At 36.6% G+C, this 22,142-nt stretch overlaps 3 protein-coding genes across 3 annotated transcripts; all 3 read right to left on the bottom strand.

Annotated features, from left to right (window-relative positions):
- Positions 1-1,678: 1,678 nt before the first annotated feature.
- LOC113297678 (rho GTPase-activating protein 5-like) lies at positions 1,679-5,508 on the bottom strand. Its single transcript, XM_026546236.1, has 5 exons — positions 4,999-5,508; positions 3,964-4,084; positions 3,741-3,860; positions 2,970-3,200; positions 1,679-2,656 (listed from the first exon to the last, which is right to left on the bottom strand). Exons 1-5 carry the CDS (start codon positions 5,445-5,447, stop codon positions 2,150-2,152), a joined length of 1,428 nt encoding a protein of 475 aa, XP_026402021.1. The 5' UTR covers positions 5,448-5,508; the 3' UTR covers positions 1,679-2,149.
- A 13,303-nt stretch (positions 5,509-18,811) lies between these two features.
- Positions 18,812-20,305, bottom strand: LOC113294787 (zinc finger MYM-type protein 1-like). Its single transcript, XM_026543166.1, has one exon. The coding sequence runs from the start codon at positions 20,303-20,305 to the stop codon at positions 18,812-18,814; it is 1,494 nt and encodes a 497-aa protein (XP_026398951.1).
- A 189-nt stretch (positions 20,306-20,494) lies between these two features.
- On the bottom strand, positions 20,495-21,409 carry LOC113294786 (zinc finger MYM-type protein 5-like). Its single transcript, XM_026543165.1, has one exon. The coding sequence runs from the start codon at positions 21,407-21,409 to the stop codon at positions 20,495-20,497; it is 915 nt and encodes a 304-aa protein (XP_026398950.1).
- Positions 21,410-22,142: the final 733 nt, after the last annotated feature.

The raw sequence follows: 22,142 nt of genomic DNA, 5'->3' as shown, positions 1-22,142 counted from the left end.
CAAATTCAATAAAGAAGCAATAACTGTATCTATGGTCGTTGGAGATACAACAAACAAGTTATTGGGGTCAGAGAATTTGCACGCATCAAGGATGGCAGAGACAGATGGAATTATCTCATCAACTTGAAGAGTCTGATACCCAGTACATATCAATATGTACTGGGGTTATCACTCAACACGTATCAATATGTACTAAAGTTGGCTAAGTTATATTTCAGGCATATCAATATGTACCACGCTTACATTGTACTAAAGTTGGTTGAGGAATATTTCTGGCATAATTTTCTTTGCGCCAGGTTTTACACTACAGGAAGATATGTATTGCCAGTATTTAAGTCTCCAAATAGATATATACTGTAAGATAAGAGTACATATCAATTTTTACTGTTGGATATCAATTGTTGAAACATATAATTGGCATTCAAGCATCACAAAAATTACCTTTTTATTAATGCATATAAGTATGTATTGTTGGATATGTACTGTCAAAAAATTGGCATTCTATCATCAAAAATATGTTTTTCTTTCATCACTACATACATATCAATATGTACTGCCGAAAACATATTTTTGGTATTCAAGCATCAGAAACCTAGTACATCTCAATATGTATTGGCAAAACATATTGTTGGTATTTAAGCATCAGAAACCTAGTCCATATTAATATGTATTGTAAGATCATAAACTAAGGCTTGGAGTCTATGTAATACATAATTATACGTACCGCATCAATGATATGTATATTCAATGATTATTGATATGTGTTGATGCATACACAAGATAATACATATTCATATGTACGCAATACCACAATACATATTGATATGTATTGATACATAAAAGAGGGTTTTACATAATACAACAATATATATTCATATGTAATTTCTTTGTAGAAGTGAATTTAGATTTAGAAATTGCACCTTTTTTTTTGGGTAAATTAGCTTTCTTCCTTTTAGTTGGTTAAGGAGTAATAACGTTTTTCCGTTTGTTGTGAAGGAGCAACAACAGTTCTCTTCATTTTTGATCTTACTAGACTCAGTTCTTCAATTACTTATGATTAATATGTTGATCTTTCTTACTGTGACTATTTTTTCGTTCTCAGTAACTTTTCTTCTGGCAAGATCTATAGTTTTTGTTGAGAAATCAGAAATTAAGCAATAACTGGTTTTCGGTTTGGTTTTTGTGAGCAGATCTGTTTTTCCTTCGGTTTGGTTTTTGTGAGTAGATCTGTTTTTCCGTCGATTTTTGGTTTATGCTGATTTGGTTTCTTTTAATTTTCTTCGATTTCGATCTTCAATTCTGGTTTTTATGAATTAGGTTTCAGTTTTCCATGTGATGGTGTTGGGTTTCCAGGTAAAGAATTACACCCTAGTCCTCAATTTGAGAAGAGACGAAGAAGATGAAGTGAAAATCGTGAAAAACAAGTCATTTTGGGACATGGTTGATTTTGACACGTGAGTGATAATGGGCAGTAACGTAATTTTCACACATCAAAAGCATTTTTGGACCTCTGATTAATTTATTTTTGACGCTGGACTATAGGATAACTTGGGTCGGGTTTTTTTTTTTGGACCAACTAGGAAATTTCTCAAGCTAGATTATATAATTCCTCCTTAATTTATGAGACCTATTATATATATCTCTATTCTATTAAATAAATATAAGATACTTAAAAAAGTAAATAAATCAGAACTCGAAGTTGATTAAAGAAAATAAAATAAAGGAATTGTCCATTCAGTGCACTTCAAGAGAAGTAAGGTTTGCGCATTTTGCTGCTCCCTTTTATCGTCAGTATATAATAAGCCCTTGCACCCCTATGTAAATATATTTTATACCCCTTAATTTTCATTCTTCCCAAAGAATCAATTGTCCAGTAAGTTCACTTGAAGAGAAGTGAGGCTTGGGCATTTTGCTGCTACTTTTATGTTCACTATATCCTTTGCACTCTTATGTAAACATGTTCTTATGCCCCTTAATTTTCATTCTACTCAACTGATCAACTTGTGCAAATAGTCTCTACGCTAGAACAAATCAACTTGTGCAAATAGTCTCTATGCTACAAATGGGCCCTTGTGCCAGTGTCTCAAAGCAAAGGCACTGATGGATTTTCCTTAATGCCGGGTCTGCTTCCATAAACCAAACTGTACTTTCATATGTCAACTTCTTCTGCGGGTTTTCTAAATGATTTACTCAACTGAAACACAGGGTGCTGACGAAGTTTCCTCACCCCTTTTCTCAAACTCAACCTATCCAAGAAACGTTCTGCATCTCTCGTATCATCTTTATACCCATTTTCTTTAGTCCTAATTTGGCACTTGACAGGCGTACTGGTTTGTCCTTCATCATTCATACTCCTTTCGTGGTAATGCTCAATCGCAGATCCCAAACTGCTTCTAGGGTTAAGATGAAGGAGGTCACCTGAGAAGGAACCACAGGAAATGGTATCTCTGGTTGTCCGTTTGCAAGACCATTCACCAGTTTCACTGTCCGACAATGATGGATGCAGGTCACTGATCTCCGCTAACTCTGAGCATGAAGATAACTCCCCAGACTCGAAACCAGATTCTTTTCTTTCTCGGACAGTTTTCATAACAAGCGCTCTCAGAAAATTCATAACTTGCACAGCATGAATTAGTGCAGTCAAGGGATCTGCCATCTGCAACAGAACTTTTTAGTTACTGTATTGACCGTTCATATGAGCATATTTTAAAAGTACACAAAATCACTTGTCATCCTCAAGAAGGGAAACTCTCTAATTGGTTTCTAAGGAGAACTTTTGCTTCAACAGACTAGCTTCCGTATAAACAGTGAAACAATGATTGGTATTTTCTTCCAATCCAGAGGACCAGATAAACTGGGTTTTAAGAATCTTCATCAGAGCACACGAAGATGAAACTCTACGAAGACTACAAATCCGAGGACTGTGGTACGCTTAAAAGCGAGAAACAAAACAACAGAACTTCAGTTACCTGTGTCATGTTACGTGCAAACACCATAGCAATGTTTCGTGCATTCATCTTGTTCTGATTCTCGTTCTGCACAACATCAGCCATCAAATTGATGGCCCAGTCAAGCAATGCGGCATCTGTAGGCTGCAGTAGCATCACGAGTTGCACACACTCTGACTCTGTGTTGCAATGCATTACCTGATCCGGTGTAAGGGAGTCGAGTACCCCTGAGGGAAGTTCTCGGAACCATGCCTTTAAGCAACAGAAAAGTTCAGTTCTCAAATCTGAACAATATTAACGAGGAAACTTAAAAGCAGTTGCAGTAGTTATTTATTATAATTAAATAACTCAATATCGGCACAACGTGATAAAGTAAACATGTTGTGAGTTCAAAGGTAACCTTTGGACTTCGCAAAGCACATGAAATTATACTGCATATTAAAACTAATTCCTAGTTGTTACCTTAGAAGTAGGACTAAAAGTCATCGAGACTGGCTTCATAATAATTGTAATAATAATAATAATAAAAAAAAAAAAAAAAAAAAAAAAAAAAAAAAAAAAAAAAAAAAAAAAAAAAAAAAAAAAAAAAAAAAAAAGAGGAAAATGATGAAGAAAAAGCAACAAGAGAACTCTGATGAAGTTATGCTCAGACAAATGGAGAACCATGAAGGAGCAAAAAAAACGGTTAACTATTGAAGCTCAACTACCCATGCTATGCATTTATTACGTCCAATTAGATTGAAAGAAGCATCACAAAATCTGGTTGAGGATTGGAATTTTCTTAGTAAATACCTTTATTAGACCTGCCACGCAATGCACATCAATTCCCTGCTTCACAACTCCCCTGTTTAACTGGTCTCTGACATGCTCTTCTTGGGTATGTTCAGGGTTGATTCGGAAGATTCCTTCGGTCTAAAAGTACAACAAGAGAAAAGATTTGGGAATTGCATAAATGTCTGCCTAAGTAGTAAATCCAGTGGAAATAATATCAATTTGACAAAAAGAAGAAACATACTCGAAGACCCCCTTCCAAGTACAAGCGCCTTTGCATCATGAGGAGAATTGTGGGCACACTGTTTCCTCTGTGATCGTACGAACATTTCATAAACTCGGAAGAAACTCCAAAAACACTTGAACTGCACAAAGGAACATGAAATGGGTTCAAGCCTATAAAAGGAAGAGACAAATAGGGGAATTAGATCATTTTCATAACTCACATAAAGCATGATATGCTTGCTTTGAGATGTTGGGGACAGGGATCATAATACTAACTTGATATAAACACAAATAACAAATGGATGTACTAATGTACAAAACCAAGAAGGTCACACAATAATTCTGTAAGTTGCCAGTTCTTCTATGATTCTACTAAAAGTTGCCTTCTTACTAAACAAAGAAGACGCAAGGAAATACATAGGTACTTTTAGCCCTAAGCAGTCAACGTAGTTCAGAAAACACTAAACCATCCGTACAGGTAACCAAGAAATTTCATGCATGTTACTAAAATATTAGTCTGCGTGTTCCATATGGGGTGCAAGATTAAGAGCTAATATAATAACATTAAAGGAAACCTCTCTTTATGAGGGGGATCATGAGCATCTGGAACTGATTTCTGTGGATATTTTAACTAAAACATAATGAAAAACATTTCAAGCATTTGGTAACCTAATTTGAGGCTAAAAGGCTGAGATGTTATTTATGTAGATGTTTATTATATAAGAATCTTTCTTTTCTTTGTTGTTGAAAAAGGAATAGTGAGATGAAGGCATACTTCTAATTCTGAAAGCCTAATAAGTATCCCACATGTGATTTCTAGCCTTTTCCTTTCTCTTCCTTCCACACGAAGAAATCTCTAACTGCAAGAAATTTTGGTATTACTACTAATGAAAAACAACAATTTCAATTTTCATCTTCATTTCTTCAATCTAAATTCAGAAATAAGGCAGAGTTGAACAAATACCATGACAAATTATTTCTACTATTACAGTAGATAACAAACTGACAGAATAGAGAACTCAGAATTAGGTAAAGATTAAATAGGAAAACTAACCTGGCACTTGGAACCCTGGTAGGAACTTTGGGTTTGAATTCAACAGGTAGACCAAGAAAACCATTAAATCTATCAAATGTAACATGAGAAACGTGTTTAACATTAGTGGGAGAACTAATATCAATCGAGGAACAAAATTCTTCTTTATCGACACCACAAGTAGCTACTGATTTTCTTAAAGCTGCAACGCATATTGTCAAGATCTGAAACTGCTGATTATTTTCATTCTTTCTCTCTCTAGATTCTGGTACAATTAACGGTGTTGAAATTGGATTCATCCTACAATATCCATTTTCTCTTTCCTCCTCATATCCTTCTTCTTCTTCATCATCAAATTCATCTTCTTCTTGTTCTTCATTTTTATGGCTGCAAGGACTATTTGGATTTGAATCAAAATCTTTACTTCTATTTCTAAGTCCACAAGTTTTGGATCGAAATAGTTGAGTCATAATAGTTTTCTTAAAAGCAAGCGAAGAAGAAAATAAGAAAGAGGTATGAAGTTAGGTTAGGGTTTTATAACAATGGATTTCACTTGACTTGCATTAGTGTTTCTGTTAAGGATCGAGCAAGAGAGATCACTCAAAGTACTTTCCTAACTAAGATCAAACTCTAAACATAGACACTTTCCTAATATAACTCTCACAACTTCATATACGTATCTCCTAAATATAGAATCTCCTATATTATTTCCTAATACCCTCCCTCAAGATGGAGCATGTAGATCACGAATGCCCATCTTGGACAAAAGAAATTTAACTTCGTTTTTTTTTTTCTTTTTTTTTCAACATTTTTGTGAAAAAAAAAAATCTTCAGATCGTAGTTTAAGGACATTTCGGTCCCCTTCGTAGTTTAAGGACATTTCGGTCTCATCTTCTTAGTTTTAGGACATCTCGGTCCCCTTCGTAGTTTTGGGACATCTCGGTCCCATCTTCATAGTTTTAGGACATCTCGGTCCCTTTCGGAAGTTTTAGGACATTACGGTCTCATCTTCTTAGTTTTAGGACATCTCGGTCCCCTTCGTAGTTTAAGGACATTACGGTCCCATCTTCGTAGTTTAAGGACATTTCGGTCCTCTTCGTAGTTTAAGGACATTTATGTCCTCTCTTCGTAGTTTAAGGACATTGCGGTCCCATCTTCATAATTGTGAGAGTTATATTAGGAAAGTGTCTATGTTTAGAGTTTGATCTTAGTTAGGAAAGTACTTTGAGTGATCGTCAAGTTTGTGCCACAAACTCTTCAACCACACTTCACTTCTTCCAACATGTTTAACAGCTTTCTGCAATACCTCTGACAGAACTGTCACACTTGCTTCCGTTACGCTTCTGTAACGATTCTTCTTTGTAACACCCAAACTGTTACAAATTTTCAATAACACTTTTTTTTTTTTTTTTTTTTTTTAAACGGACCTTGTGACCATTTAGGGCAGTAATGGTACGTCCCTGGTCTTGACCACAGACTCCTTCTCTGTTTTAAACTCTAGCAGCTACGAACTTAGTTCGTGTTTCTTCCATTGTTGGTCTTCTCTTTCTTCCATCAAACCTCAACCCTTGATCATGGCAGCAACATCTCTGAGTTGTTTAACTTGATTTTAATCACGACCCAAGTCTTCTAGCACCTCCATCATCCCGTCTTCACCAGCAAGAACTAATGGCAAAACCTCATTGCAGACTCGAGCTTCTCTCACTTCACAAATAGCAGCGACCACTTCTCACTACGTCATCCCTTCATCGCCATCTCTGTTTCTTAACCCGAGCTCCATCACAGCAAACATCGAGCTCTTCCTTCTTCACTCCGTGAAGAACATCTGATTTGGCTTCATCTTCTCTGCCAGTATCACACAGCAGTGATCGATCACCATTATTCATCTTTGAACAACCACTTCAATCCATCTTAATTCTCTCGGCACACAAATAATCTTCGTATATTGACATTGGAAGCAAACACCGTCATGCAACTCCAAAAATATCGGTGAAATAATTATCTCCAACTCGTGACTCGGAGTCATCTTATGTTCTCGACTTTGAATTCACTTTGTAATCCTTCGACAGATGTCTTGGATATAGGATTAGGGCTATGGCAGCAACACCCTACGCGGCTAAGTCTTCTTCTCAGCTAACTAGCTTCAAGTCCTTTTTTTTTTCTTCAATAAAAATTTCACGAACAAACCCTAAAACAGCTGGACAAACTCCTCAGCAGCAGCACAAGACTACTACTCAGCTTTCATCATTCATCTTCAATATCATCGGTAACAATTATTCCATCACCGATGATCAATTACCAGCCAACCATGTTTGCTTGCCAATCTCCAGTTTTCATTCTTTCTATGACTCCATCTTAACAGCATCAACAGAAAACAGTTTCCATATTCTCCATCGAACTAACAACACCCAAACATCATCGCACTGGAAATCAAATCTAGGGCAGTAACATCTTTCCGTTCTTTATATAATTCTCCATCTTGATCCAAGTTCTTCTTTTCGTCAACAGCACACGAACAAAACACATGAACATGACTTGACAGGTAACAAGTCATGGAGCAGCGACATACCCTAAACAACTCCAACTTGTTTATCACAGCTTCTCGAACCCTGATGAAGACAAAGACCGACAAGCCTTTAAACACTTCTCTCTTCTTCTTTAACTCGTCAGAACTTTGTGCATCTTCTCTTTTAACAAAAACAATTCTCTAACCAAACACAGCTTCTTCCTTTGTTTTTAAAACTTCAAAACACGGCTTCAAACTTTTTTTTTTTTTTAGACTCAAAACCTAAACCCTAAACCGATGAAAAACTTCCCTAACTCTTTCTCCTTCTCATTTCTCTTCCTCTCACCTCGCTCTGATACCATGTTAAGGATCGAGCAAGAGAGAGGAGAGCATAAACGTGCGGAAGCAATAGACTACATTGATAATAATTCGGTATATAATTCTTATGGCTCAATAGCCTACTTATAGTCTCACAAACTTGACGATCACTCAAAGTACTTTCCTAACTAAGATCAAACTCTAAACATAGACACTTTCCTAATATAACTCTCACAACTTCATATACGTATCTCCTAAATATAGAATCTCCTATATTATTTCCTAATAGTTTCTGACTGACAAAGATCTGGAGAAAATGATGAAGAATGGCAATGGGCCATGTTTCCTTTTTCTTTTTTATAAGTAGCAGCTAAAAGCAGTTATATGAATGATTCCACCATCACACACACTCTTCTCTGTTGTTCTATTTTCTTCAACAAATAGTACATAGACGGCGAGAGGACTGTTCGGGTATCCCAGCTTCAGTGCCATATGGGTAATAAAGACTAAAGAAAGATTGACACGATTGGTGCCCGACGACAAGACTTGATAATATCTCAGCTGCTGGCCCGCTAGAAGCTAACAATGTCCTTGGGAACCTGTCTTCGTGTGTGATCTTCAGGTGATTCCTTGACAATAGCATCCATAAGACCCTAATATCTGGTAGTAGACAAAATCGACTCTTTTGGGTTGCCGACTTGAAAAGATGATCTCCCAGCCCGCTGGAGCTAACAGTCTCCTTGAGAAACCTGTGTTCCTTGGTGGGGTCATAATGATCACAAAACAGGATTCCTTCTGATGGCATGGCATCTCGGCGCCTTAAAAAAAAGACAAGCGGTGGCTAAATGGATTGGATAAAGAATCTTTCAGCTTTTGAACCTGTATTACTTAACATGGGTTTGGAATTGATACGTAATCGATCAGTGCTACCTTGAGTCCGTACTGGCGTGGAGAAAGATTATAAGAATAAAAGAAAGAAAATAAGAATATAAAAGATAGAACACAATCGATTCTTCTAACTACTTCTTCTTCTTCTATTGCTTTGAAAGAAAAATTCTATTACAAACCAAAACTATGGCTGCACTCTCTCTCGTTTTTCTCCTCCTCTCTTGTCTAGAATTCTCCTCCTTTTATAGGAGTTTAAACTTACTTGAAATTAAATAAACTATGAGTTTTTAAAACTCATATAAACTAGGAATCCTGTCTAAGTTAGGAAACCTCAAAGACTTGTTGATCAAGCAAATTGTCGACCAACTTCTAGTGTCTTCTAGACACTCTTCTATCTTAGCACGACTCTTCTGCTGTGAAGGTTATCTTCACGTAACTTTCTCTTCTGTTGCGAAGGTAATCTTCACGTAACTTTCTAACCTTAATATGGTTCAACTGTTGTGAAGGTAGTCTTCACATAACTTTTTACGATACTCCTGTATCATGGCTCTCCCATTTTAGGAAGCTGGAACTCATGTGTAAGCTTTAAACTGTAAGTGGGGAAATTCAGTCTCTCCTTGATCCTTGTTGAACCACCTTGCTTTACTCGGTATTTGGCCTGCACGTCCCACGCGAAACATCACACGGTCTCATCTTCTGGTAGAAGTTACTTTTGTCTCAACAATACAATCTTCTTTAAGAACTTCTTCTCGTTCTACCCATAAGTCTTCCATTGGTGGTAATTTCAACTCTTGATCATCTTCTTCTTCACTAAGTAGTGGAGGTTCGAAAAGCTTCAGATACTCTGCATGAATAACATAATACATCTGCATATAAGGTGGTAGATCCAACTGAAAAGCATTATCTCCAAATTGCTTCACTATTCTGAATGGACCATAACATATGGATTTAAGCTTCTTCCCTTCTCCTTTGAGCCGCTCTTTCCCTATACGTAACCATACTAAATCTCCTTTAGAGAAATTACAAGGAACACGGTGCTTGTCATGTTTAGCCTTGTATGTAGCTTGTGACTTTCGTAACTGAGCTTCTACTATAGTATGTATCTTGTTTATTTTCTCCATAAACTTTTGAACTTTATTATCTTCTTCATCTTTGGATATCATCCCTTGTGGTGTAGTAAACCCCATATCAAATGGACTCTGAGATAAATAACCTAGACAAACTTCAAATGGGGATTTCAGAGTATTTCCATGAAAAGCTCCACTAAAAGAAAACTGTATGAAAGGTAAACTGCCATCCCAAGTCTTAGGGTGTTTAGAGTGATACCCTCTTAAAAGATGAACCAAGGTTCTATTCACTACTTCTGTTTGTCCGTCCGTTTGAGGATGAAATGCAGTGTTATGCTTGAGTCTTGTGTCCATTAGACTCCATAACTTGGTCCAAAACTGAAGTAGAAAACGACTATCTCTATCAGAGATAATGGAGGTTGGTAATCCAAAATGTTTCCAAACATGGTGGAAGAATAGCTTGGCTGCACCTTCTCCTGCCATTGTCTTCTTACAAGGTATCAGATTGATCATCTTGCTGAATCTATCAACAACAACAAAAATGTAACCATTCCCTGTTTTAGTCGTTGGTAAACCTCCCAGAAAAGGGATAATTGGTGTTTAGTACTCAGGTTTTGACCAACACTAGGCTTTGGTCTAACATTTGTCCAACGTTAGGGCTTGGTACCTGGACTGGACGTTGACTTGAATTGACCCAGTTAAATATTAACTTTTGTTTATAAATTAATTAAAAATAAAATAAAATGAAAATGTTAGTTGAATTGACTATCTTACCCCGTCATTTTCCATTACCCTAAACCTAAATCTTTCTCTTCTTCACTCTTATTCTTCCGCCGGCCTCTCCACTGTTAGCAGTTGAGCAACAAAGTCTATACAAATTCATCCCAATGTCCACCTCCACCGTCTTCTTCTTGTATAATATTATCATATCCCCCACCACTATCACCTTCTCATCATCATAATCCATCCCTAAACTATAACCCTAGCTAGATCGAGAAATTCTCTCCTCAATTAACATTTCCACCTGTAGAAAAGAGAGAATTGGGTGATGGTCTCTGAAATTGCAGATGAAGAAAAAAGAATTATTGATGCTTGTCAAGAACAATAAAATTGCGTTCTGTTGAGACTAGAACTAATTGAAGAATAGGCTCATCAGATTTATAGGGAAGAACATTTATTGTCGCTGGTGATATGAGGGGTTGGAGGAAATTTATGGTGATAATGAGCTTTAACAGGAGGATGGAAATAGGGTTTGCATCAATTTTGGGTTCTAATCTAGTTATGAGAAGATTTGAGATTAGGGTTCTTAAATAGAGAGGAGTAATGGGTTATTGCGGTAATGGAAAGAGGAAATCTGTTGAATTGGAGAATTACGGTTGAATTGAAGATGGTGGTTTAATGGACGATTTATTAAGGGAACCAGGAGAACGAGTTCAATCTTCTTGATGCAGAGAAGAACATGAATTGCACAGATTTAGATGTATGTTAGGACAGGGGTTGTGAAGATGAAGATGTAGATGCAGTCTTGAACTGAAGATGGTTTGATGCATCTGATGGATTTCAGAGAAGATTGTTATCGAGAAAGAACCAATTTCTGAAGATGGTTTGAGTGTGGTGGTGTTGCGCAGAAGATTGCAGGTTGTTGTGTTGGTTCTATGTTTCTGTAATTGGTGTTGATTGAGTTGGAGGAGCTACATCAGAAATTAGAATAGGCGTTTGGTTTATAATGAAGTTGCAGGTGAATTGAATTGTCTAAGAGGCTCAATAATCTACAGGGAATGTGAGAATGATGTTATTGAGTTGGTGGTACTGAAATTGTATGGTGGTGCTGGGAGCTGGGTACTGAAGGTGTTGATGGTGGCATTCGAATTATTCTCTGAAGCTAAGACAGAGAGGGTTTTTAGGTTGTTGATATGAGATTTTGTTGCAGTTATGTATGTTGGTCTGTATTTGAATATGATAACAAGAATGGGTGTGTGATGAAATTGAGTTGCACGCAAGACTGAATTGGTTAGGGGTTTTTTCACTGCTGTTAGAAGAAGCGGGAGATGCGGTCGTTGAGTGAAGCAGTGAATAGAAGAGATTGATCGATTTCTTGAACTAAGATTTGAAGCTGGTGATGATAAAGGGTTAATTGAAGAAGGGTAAGAAACATAAATTTTCTAAATATCAAGAAAAATAAAGGGTATTATAGTAAACTCGTTAATAGTACATTTCATGTAAATTTTTTTAGTGATTACTAAACAGAAGTTAGGATTTAACTTAGTCAACTTGGGTCAACGTCCAGTCCAGGTACCAAGCCCTAACATTGGACAAATGTTAGACCAAAGCCTAGTGGTGGTCAAAATCTGTGTACTAAACACCAATTATCCCCCCAAAAATCCATTGAAATGCTTTCCCATGGCCTGATAGGCACTGGTAATGGCATATAAAACCCTCTCTTCCTATTAGATGGTTTCGAAGTATTGCAAAGAACACACCCTCGAATATACTTGGAGACATCGAGATGCATCTTTGGCCAATACATATATCGCTTTAAATTGAGCAACGTCTTCTCCATACCAAAATGACCAGCCACGCGAGAAGTATGTGCTTCTCTAATCCAGTGCTAAGTATCTTCACAACGTGGTATGCACAGAGCAGTACCCTTGCATATTAACCCATCTACTAAGCGGCATCACTCAAAGACCCTTGTTTTAACTTCTTGTATTCTTCTCCAAAATCTTCATCTCCCTCATATTTTTGAGCATAATTACTTGGCAATAATGGTTGAGTTTGCATTGGTACTACCAGAGCCATACTAGAAGGTGGTCTGGATAACATATCAGCTAATTTATTTGTTACTCCTTATTTATATTTGATGTGAATACCAAACTGCTCCAAGTAAGATGCCCATTTCATGTGTCGAGCCTGTTGTAACTTCGATTGAGTCTAGAGATACTGTAAAGGTTTATGGTCAGTATGAACCACAACTTTCTTTCCCAGCAGATTAGCCCTCCAATATTTCATAGCTTGATGCATGGCGTACAATTCTTTGTCATATATATGATAATTTTGAACTGGACCTGTGAACATCTCTGAATGATACGCTATTGGCTTTCCGTCTTGTAACAATACTGCCCCTCGAGCATAATTCGATGCATCTGTCTCTACTTCAAAAGACCTCTGCAAATTGGGTAATGTCAGAACTGGTGCTTCTGATATCTTCTTCTTCAATAATTGAAAAGTAGCTTCATGTCTGGGCTCCCATTTAAATACAGTATTAACCTTGGTTAACCCATGTAAGGGAGCAGCAATTTGAGAAAAATGTTGTATAAATTTACGTAAATACTTACAAGCCCCCAAGAAACTCCGAACTTCAGTAATATTTTTAGGTGTTGGCCATGCAGTAATAACAACCACCTTTCCTAGGTCGACCTTAATCTTTCCTTGTCCAATCACGAATCCAAGAAAAACTAATTATGGCCTCCCAAATTCACATTTCTTTTCATTTAACCGTAAAGAATTTTCTCTTAATACGGACAACACCTTGGATACATGTATCAAATGCTCTTCCCATGTCCTGCTAAAAATCAAGATATCGTCTAAGTATACGATAACCAAATCATCAATGAAAGTCCGTAATACCTCATTCATGAGTTTCATGAAAGTATCCGGTGCATTGCATAATCCAAAAGGCATAACGAGCCATTCGAATAATCCTTGTCGAGTTTTGAATGCAGTTTTCCAAGTGTCTTCTTCTGTAATCCGAACTTGATGATATCCAGACTTGAGATCGAGTTTGGTGAAGTATATTGCATCTCCTAATCGATCAAGAAGATCATCAATCCTTGGTAACAGATACCTATTCTTGATGGTAATCTTATTGAGAGCCTTGTAATCTACAAACATTCTCCATCCTCCATCCTTCTTTGGTACAAGTAGAACTGGAGAACCACAAGGAGAGCAACTTGGCACTATTACCCTTTGTTCAAGTAATTCTTGTACTTGTCTCTTAATTTTCTCCGACTCAGTTATAGAGGTTCTGTATAATCCTAGGTTGGGTAAGGAGGCATCTCCAATGAGTGTAATCTCATGCTCCACACTTATTTTAGGTGGTATGGTGGCTTCTTCTTGAAATAAATCCAAAAACTTCTTTTTTAGTGAACTTACTTCACTTTCTTGCCTGGTGGAAAGTGTAGTATGTAATGTTACCTTCCTTTCTTTTGTATTCACAGGTCTGACTAGTAATAAGGTGAGCATACCACAAGCATTGATCAACCTCTTAAATTGGTTTGTGGTTACCATTTTCATAGGTAAATGCTTTTTACTATCCTGAATTCGAAATTCTTTCCCATTTTTTTGAACAAATAAACACGTTCCCTATGACAGAGAACAACATCCTGTTCCCATAAATATGGGTTTCCAAATATTACTTGTGTTACATCCAATGGCACAACATCACAGACAACTTCATCAATGAACTTATCAGTGATAGCAAATTTGAATCGACACTGCATGGTTACCTGAAGTTCAGTATCCTTCTTTATCCATCCCAATGGATGAGGTTTTGGATGTGCAGTAGTTGATAATCCCATTTGTTCCACGAGCTTCTTTGAGATTAAATTCTTTTGACTACCAGAGTCAATGATAGCCTCAACGATGCTTTGCTTTACTTGTATCTTGACATGAAATAATTCTTCATGCAAATCCATTGATTCTGTGTCTGCTAACCTTGTCATTAACATAAGCTTTGGATCAGGTTGATCTATTTCGAAGATTGTTTCGGCATCTACAGCTTATGCTAGCATGGTATTTTTCTTAAATCTCATTTGTCCTTCAGATTCACGTAATTTTTTTGATTTAAGATGTGGACATAGAACCCAACAAGTGTCCTTTATATGACCTTTCTCCTTGCAATGTTCACACGCCTTTTCTTCTCTTTCATATGATAAAGACTTGTTTTTACCTATCTCAACCCTTCTCTGAGTCTTATCTTCTCCTCTAGTAGCGACTCTCTTGTTGTCTGGTCCTGCAGCACCTTTAGACTTCTGCTTAATAGCTACAGCTTTGTTGATAGCTTCTTCAATGTCTTGTACACCAAAAAGTTTCAACTCCGTTTGTATGTAATCTACAAGTCCACCCTTATACTTTCGAAAAGTCTCATCACTATTAATATCTACATCCAAAGCTAAATTTTGATGGTAGAATTCTGTAGTGTAATCTTGAACACTTTGTTGGTACCGTTGTCGAAGATGTTTCCACCTATACCATCTCGCATCTAAGTATCCCACGGGATAAAAGTGTTTCTTCATGAGTTCTATAAATTGTAACCATGTCATATGTTCTGTGTCATACCTTTTCTTGTAAGCCTTCCACCAAGTTGAAGCATGACTCGAAAATTTCAAACTTGCAAAACTGATCTTCTGAGACTCCACTAATTGATGTATTGTGAAATATGTCTCCAACTTATCTAACCAACCATCGAGTTTTTCAGCTTCCATGACTCCATCATAATCAGAAATTTCAAGTTTAAACTCAACTTTCAGACCTCCATATGAGTTTTTGTTTAGTACTTCGTCTTCTTCTTCTGATGATGATGAACTTTCTTCATCATCTTTTTCTTTTTCTCCCTTTGTGCCTTCTTTTCCGTGCTTAGGTTTGATTTTGACAGCGCTTGCTTTCATGAACGCAGCTAAGGTATCTGTTAAATTTTGTATCTTAAGTTCAAGTTTAGCAAACTTTTCCTCATCTGTTGGTTTATAACTCCCATCATCTCCACTTCCCATCTTGGTTTTAGTACTTCTTCTAGGTTTCCTTGTGTATGGTAAAACAACAGTTTCTTCTCCTGATCGCGTATATTGTTCACGTGTTAAGACCATGCACCACACTAACCCTAGAAGTCAGAACGTGGCTCTGATACCACTTGATACGTAATCGATAAGTGGTACCTAGAGTCCGTACTGGCGTGGAGAAAGATTGTAAGAATAAAACAAAGAAAATAAGAATATAAAAGATAGAACACCATCGATTCTTCTAACTTCTTCTTCTTCTATTGCCTTGAAAGAAAAACTCTATTACAAACCAAAATTATGGTTGCACTCTCTCTCTCTCTCTCTCTCGTTTTTTCTCCTCCTCTCTTGTCTAGAGTTCTCCTCCTTTTATAGGAGTTTAAACTTACTTGAAATCTATGAGTTTTTAGAACTCATCTAAACTAGGAATCCTATCTAAGTTAGGAAACCTCAAAGACTTGTTGATCAAGCAAATTGTCGACCAACTTCTAGTGTCTTCTAGACATTCTTCTAGCTTAGCACAACTCTTCTGTTGTGAAGGTAATCTTCACATAACTTTCTAACCTTAATATGGTTCAATTGTTGTGAAGGTAGTCTTCACGTAACTTTCTACGATGCTCATGTATCAGGAATAATAGTGGTGCAACTCACGTAATTTTTCGAGGTATTAGTTACGCCTATTTTCTTTTTTCTGCCCGGTTAGGGGATCACTGCTAGACCCAAGTGAGATTAAAGGCCATATATAAACCTGGACTAACACATTACATCAGGCCAATATAAATTTCTTAGGCGGTGGATTTAAGGGACACTTCCAGACTTAAGCACAGGCCAGCCTTCTCGTAAGTCTGTCTTTGTATTGTATTTTCTCTTGTAAGAATTTTCTATGGAGATACACTATCTCTTTTGCTGATTAAAAAAAAATAGATTAGAGATTACTTAAGATCCAAAGATGCAAATCCAGATAAATTTGAAATTATCGATATAAATAACGAGAAATCATTGGAGAAACTCCCCGGAGTTTCAGGTATGGATTTTAAAATGATTTGCATGTGCGTTAATATGCTGATTTTACGATGAACAAAAACGTTGCTGGTGCTCAGATTCAAGTCGGAAAACATGAAAAATCGATTAAATCACGTTCAAATTGTTCAAGATGTTTATATCAACCCGAATATTCATATTGATTATGAATTTTTAGAGCATCGCTCTGTCAACTCACAAGTTTTGGTGTGTCAAGCTTATTGTCAAATTTAGTTGATCACAACTTTGTCTTGATTTATAATCTACTAAGGTCAGTCTCGGACTAGGAATAGAGTATGATAGTTGAGTATCAAAATTCACCAATCGACCTTGAAGACTGAAGAACAACATGAGACACCTACGAGAACTTCATCAACAAATATATATGATGACTGACTATCATATTTACTCACTAGGGATTAACCTGTACCGTAATGACACGGAGATGTGTTGGTTTCTCGCGTGGTGTGATTCTCCATTGTTTACCTTTGCTCTGTGCAAACTGAATGTTAATCTCCGTCCCACTCAAATCTTGTGGTAATAATTTGGATATACAAAAAGTAAAATTTAAGCTAATTAATATTAGCTTAAATTTTACTTGAAAAGCATATTAAATCTTATAAATTGTTGTGAATTGAAACCTACCGTCACTTACGTTTCTTCAAGAAAAAAGAAAGAAAAAAAATCACTGACGGGTTCCTTAACTCTTTAACTGTATTTTTCTTTTATTTGTGTAATTCAAAGTTCAAAAGTAAAATTTGTTAGGCATACAAACAATAATCGTCACTAAACCTCCACTCTCCAAAGCCAAAGTACGTCCACCAATCAATTCCACCAAAGACACATATAACTACTGCATTTGATATAAGCACCGATGAAGGGATATACCTAGATTTACGACTATTTTGAGCTAACCGCCGTTGTTAGAGCATCTCCAATGCTTGGGGTCAAGGTTTTAAATTGATATGACACATTGGATTTAAGACCTTTTACACCAATTTTTCATCTCCAACAGTAGGGTGGAGGTCATAAAGGAAGATGACATGTCCATGTGGGGACCAAGTGGGGGTAAAGGAGAAAGTCTTATTTAGACCTTCTTCATGACCCTGTATCTTAAGCCCACATCATCTTTTGTCTCTAAATTTAAACAAAAAGTGTTGGATAAGACCTTGGGGATTGGAGATGGAATTTAAGGTACAAAATTTTATATTTATTATTTTTCGTCATGTAGTGAATGACCCACACTCAAAAGGTCTTAATAAGACCTCCACATAGGATGACCTTGACCCCAAACATTGGAGATGCTCTTATGGAAATTGGGTGTTCACGAGTGTACAATTAGCTAAAGCAACTCAACTTGTACATAGCAGTCAACCATGATGACTTCGTTGATCATCTGGAATTGCTTAATGAGGTCCACCTGGTTTCAGTTCCCTTTAACTAGATGTTGCACCCATACGTTGCACGGGCCTAAATTTTTTTGTAGAGAAAAGTATGTTTTGTTGTTAGTGAATTTTTAGGGATTCTTAAAAAAAAAATAGGTAATAAAAATGTTCAATTACTAACATTAGTAATATTAAAAGTAGTCAATAAATTAAAAATATAGAATAACAAAATCTAACATGAACAGAATTTATAGATGTCTCTAACATACGTGTACGGTAACCTCTTTCCACTGATATAGTGAACCTGCAATACAATAGAGCCGAATAGTATGCTCTTTTGTGCTCCATAAAAAATGTTGTGATTCCAGTGGAATCTGTGATCACAATTTTTAGTAGCGACAACTATAATAACATGTTTCATAGTAACTTGTTTCAGGTGCTATAGTGAATCTTCCGCGCAATCGAGTGAATGTTATGCTCCCTCGTGCTCGGCGCCAAATGTTGTGTTACGCGTGGAATCCACGACCACCATTTTCAGCCGTAAGTGGGCATCTATTATTGTGCTCGATATGTTTAGTAACTTATTTACCTTGGTTATGTCTCTTAATCAACATGACGCACTGTCAGGGCCGGCCCTGCCATTTTGCTGCCCCAAAGCTTACCTAAAAAATATTGCCCCCCCAGCAAACTACAGTCAGGAGCATAAGATGGTGTACAAACTATGTTAGCCTCATTTTCTGTCATATTTAAGCCTATAAATACATATATTAAGTTCCCAAATGTTTCCACAAGCTTGTCAAATATCTCAACAGAACATATATTCAAAAAAACAATAATAATAACAGTTCATTCGATTCGAATAATAACACAGATTACCATCTATTCGAAAATGACCCTTCTTGCATTCCTGGATGCGAAATCAGAAAGTACAATTTTAAAATCAACTTGCATAGCCATGTCATTTTCAATTGCTAACATAGATAATCCTACTAGTCTTTCCTGCGACATAGTTGATCGAAGATACGAGAAAATCAACTTTAGCTTAGAAAAACTTCTTTCCGCGGAGGCGACTGTGACTGGAATCGTAAGCAATATCCTATAAGCAATCCATGCATTATGGTAACAACCACCCATTCTTAGTAAAAATTGTAAGACATCGATTGGCTTACTACACGAACTAGGTAGTACAATTCGCATGACGATTAGTTCCATACATAATTCCCTGCCATCAATATCACTAGATCTACCATGCTTCAAATAAGCTTCAAGTGCAACACATGCACTCATCATTTCATCCTCACTCATATATTTCAACTTGTTCAAGTCATACAAAAACCCAAATATTTCTTCGTACATTTGAAATTGTTCAAATCTGGTTCGGAATGAAGACATAGCACTATCTACTATATATAAGAAGTAATTTTTTCTAAAAAACTCCTCACCTGATGTTGGTTCGGTAGTACGGGTGTTACGAACTTCACGAAATGTAGGTTCAGTTCCCATCGCTCTTGCAATCTCCTTAGCTTCATCCATTGCCTTTTGAAACCCATTTACTCTAAAGTCTTTAAAAAACTCAATAAGACCTTTCATTTGTTGTATAGCAACACCAATGTCCATATCTTTAGATTGCAATGACTTACTCACAGTATTAACAGCAAACAGAAGTCTATACCAGATAGTCAAGCTAAGATAAAATTCAAAATTATGCAAGTCACAACTTACTAAGCTGTCGGCAGTGCTGACTTCTTGAGAGATAGGGGATGAATCTCGCAATCTCTCTAAAGCATTTCGAATTTTTGGAGCTTGGTATCTTATCGCTTTGACACTTGCGACACGGCTTTCCCACCGTGTATCTGACAACGGTTTAAGTGTCCATCCCTTCTTTCCAATCTCCTCTTTAAATACATCCCACTGGTTGGTTGAAGCTGAAAAAAGTGTATAAATACGTTGTATGGATCCAAAAAAAGAACTTGCTTTAGGACAAGACTTGGCCATATCTGAAAGTATGAGATTAAGACTATGACAAGCACATGGTGTGTAGAAAGCTCTTGGATTGATCTCGAGTAATCTTGCCTGCACACCTTTATGTTTTCCTTTCATGTTTTCTCCATTGTCATACCCTTGTCCTCTTATATCATCAATGTTTAACCCAAGATTGATTAATGCATCTTCAAGTTCAAAAAATAAACCTTCTCCTGTTTTATCTTCCACTCGCAAAAACCCAAGATAATACTCTTCGATTCTTGCTGTTGAAACATCTACGCATCGGATGATAATAGACATTTGTTCCCTGCGAGAAACATCAGGAGTACAATCAAGAATAACTGAAAAGTATTTGGCTTCGTGGATTTTCTTGACAATAAGCTTTCTCATTGCATCGGCAAGCATTGAAATTAGTTCGTTTTGAATCTTGTGGCTGAGATAATGAGTACGCATTTCATTCTTTTCAATGCTCTCCAGATGATACTTTAACACGGGATCATATTTTCCAAGTGTCTCTATGAAGCTTAAGAAGTTATCATTGTTTTTTGTATAAACTTTCTCATTATCGCCATGAAATGCTCAACCATTCTTCGCTAGAAACAACACTCCATCCTTCATCCTCTCCAATACTTCTTTATAATGTTTTCTCTCTTTGTTGATCTGTTCTTGTATTCTTTTGTCGATAGTTTTTTCCTTTCTCAATCTTAATTCCAACTCAAGCCAATCATACATACAACGATGATGCACTCCACAGTTTTCATGACTTGCGAGTCTTCCACTTAGGTTATTCCAATCATTAAACCCAGTACTGCACAACTGATAATTACTTTCCCTTTTCATGAACAGTTTACAACAAAAACAGAATACCTTGTCCAAAGTTTTCGAATACACTAACCATCTTCTATCTTGTTTCTCAAAATTGCTCAATTTCCGAAAGTAATGATAGCTAGAGAAAAAATCTTTCTTGTCATATCTAGGGAATATGATATTGTCAACTCTTACCGGACCCTTCTCTACCAAAAAATCAACAAGTTTTTTATCAATTGTTTCCCAATTACCTGGATCAAGCATGTCTCTATCTGTTAACTTATCACCACAATTTCCAACTTCATTATTTTCTGCTGTTGTGTTTGCATCATCCTCATTTCTATCTCTATTATCACCATCAGCACCTTTAATCCCCTCATTAACACCATTATTAGCAACACCAACATTCAAATTATCCTCCTCAATCCCATTATCAGCAGCCCCATCACTTACATTCCCCTCATTCATGCCATTATCAGCAATACCATCGTTCTCATTCCCCTCATTCATACCCTTATCAGCTGTAGCATCATCTTCGTTGGTGGCGTTCCCAACTATTGGTTGATTCCTAATCAAAAACTTATCAAAAGAACCTGCAAGAGATTTAGTAGATGCCAATCTCTTTTTTTGGTTCTTCCTATTTTGACATCCAGATGATTGTTTTCTTTTCAGAGGCATACCTGCCATTGATTCAACAAAGAAAAATGCTCAGCAAACAAGAACAACAAACAAAAAAATTTCACTAAAAATTGGGGGTTCAGTTAAAAAATTTTATCCCTAAAGTATACAATTAAGTAATGTTAACTGAGAATCAAAAGATAACATTTAAAATCAATCATAGAACATACATGATAATCTATTCTTATGATTGAATTGGGGGTTTAAAAATTTTTGCCCTAAAAATGCACTTAAGTTATACTAACTGAAAACCAAAGATTAGATGCAAAATCAATTATAATATATAAATGTCAATCTATCTTATGCTTCATGATTGAATTAGGGTTTTGATTCTACTTACCGTGGAGATGGTGGTGTCGCAACAATGGAAGAGCCGAAGACGAAGAGCCAGAGGAGCAGGGAAGGGAAAAGGAATAAGACGAGATTTTGATAGAAAAATCGAGAGAAAAAAATCTCTGTAATATATGATATTTATTATATATTGAGCAAAAGGCCTTTAAAGTAAGTTCTTATTCATAATATGCCCCCTACTTATCTTCCTATACATCCTTTTTACTTTCTGTACTCATGTTTTAAACCTTCATTTTCATTTTTTTTATCACAAATCCCCTAGATAAAATCCTATTTTTGCTGCCCCTTTAGCTGCTGCCCCAAAGTCAACCTTCGTTGACTTTGCCTCAGGGCCGGCCCTGCGCACTGTACAGTAAGGAAGATTTGTTGTCTCCAGAAGCTCCTAGCTGCA

The sequence above is a fragment of the Papaver somniferum genome, chromosome 7 (genome assembly GCF_003573695.1).
Source record: "Papaver somniferum cultivar HN1 chromosome 7, ASM357369v1, whole genome shotgun sequence".
NCBI classification, from domain to species: Eukaryota; Viridiplantae; Streptophyta; class Magnoliopsida; order Ranunculales; family Papaveraceae; genus Papaver; species Papaver somniferum.
The sequence above is the reverse complement of the archived record's forward strand: the minus strand, read 5'-3'. Positions and strand labels throughout refer to the sequence as shown.

Bases quoted from the DNA above. Each gene is read 5' to 3' on its own strand.
- LOC113297678 (XM_026546236.1), bottom strand. From the start codon at position 5,447: ATGACTCAACTATTTCGATCCAAAACTTGTGGACTTAGAAATAGAAGT. The intron at 4,085-4,998 runs GTTAGTTTTCCT...TCCTTTGTGCAG, and splicing joins ACCAGGGTTCCAAGTGCCAG to TTCAAGTGTTTTTGGAGTTT. The intron at 3,861-3,963 runs GTATGTTTCTTC...TTGTACTTTTAG, and splicing joins ACTTGGAAGGGGGTCTTCGA to ACCGAAGGAATCTTCCGAAT.
- LOC113294787 (XM_026543166.1), bottom strand. From the start codon at position 20,305: ATGAGAAAGCTTATTGTCAAGAAAATCCACGAAGCCAAATACTTTTCA.
- LOC113294786 (XM_026543165.1), bottom strand. From the start codon at position 21,409: ATGGCAGGTATGCCTCTGAAAAGAAAACAATCATCTGGATGTCAAAAT.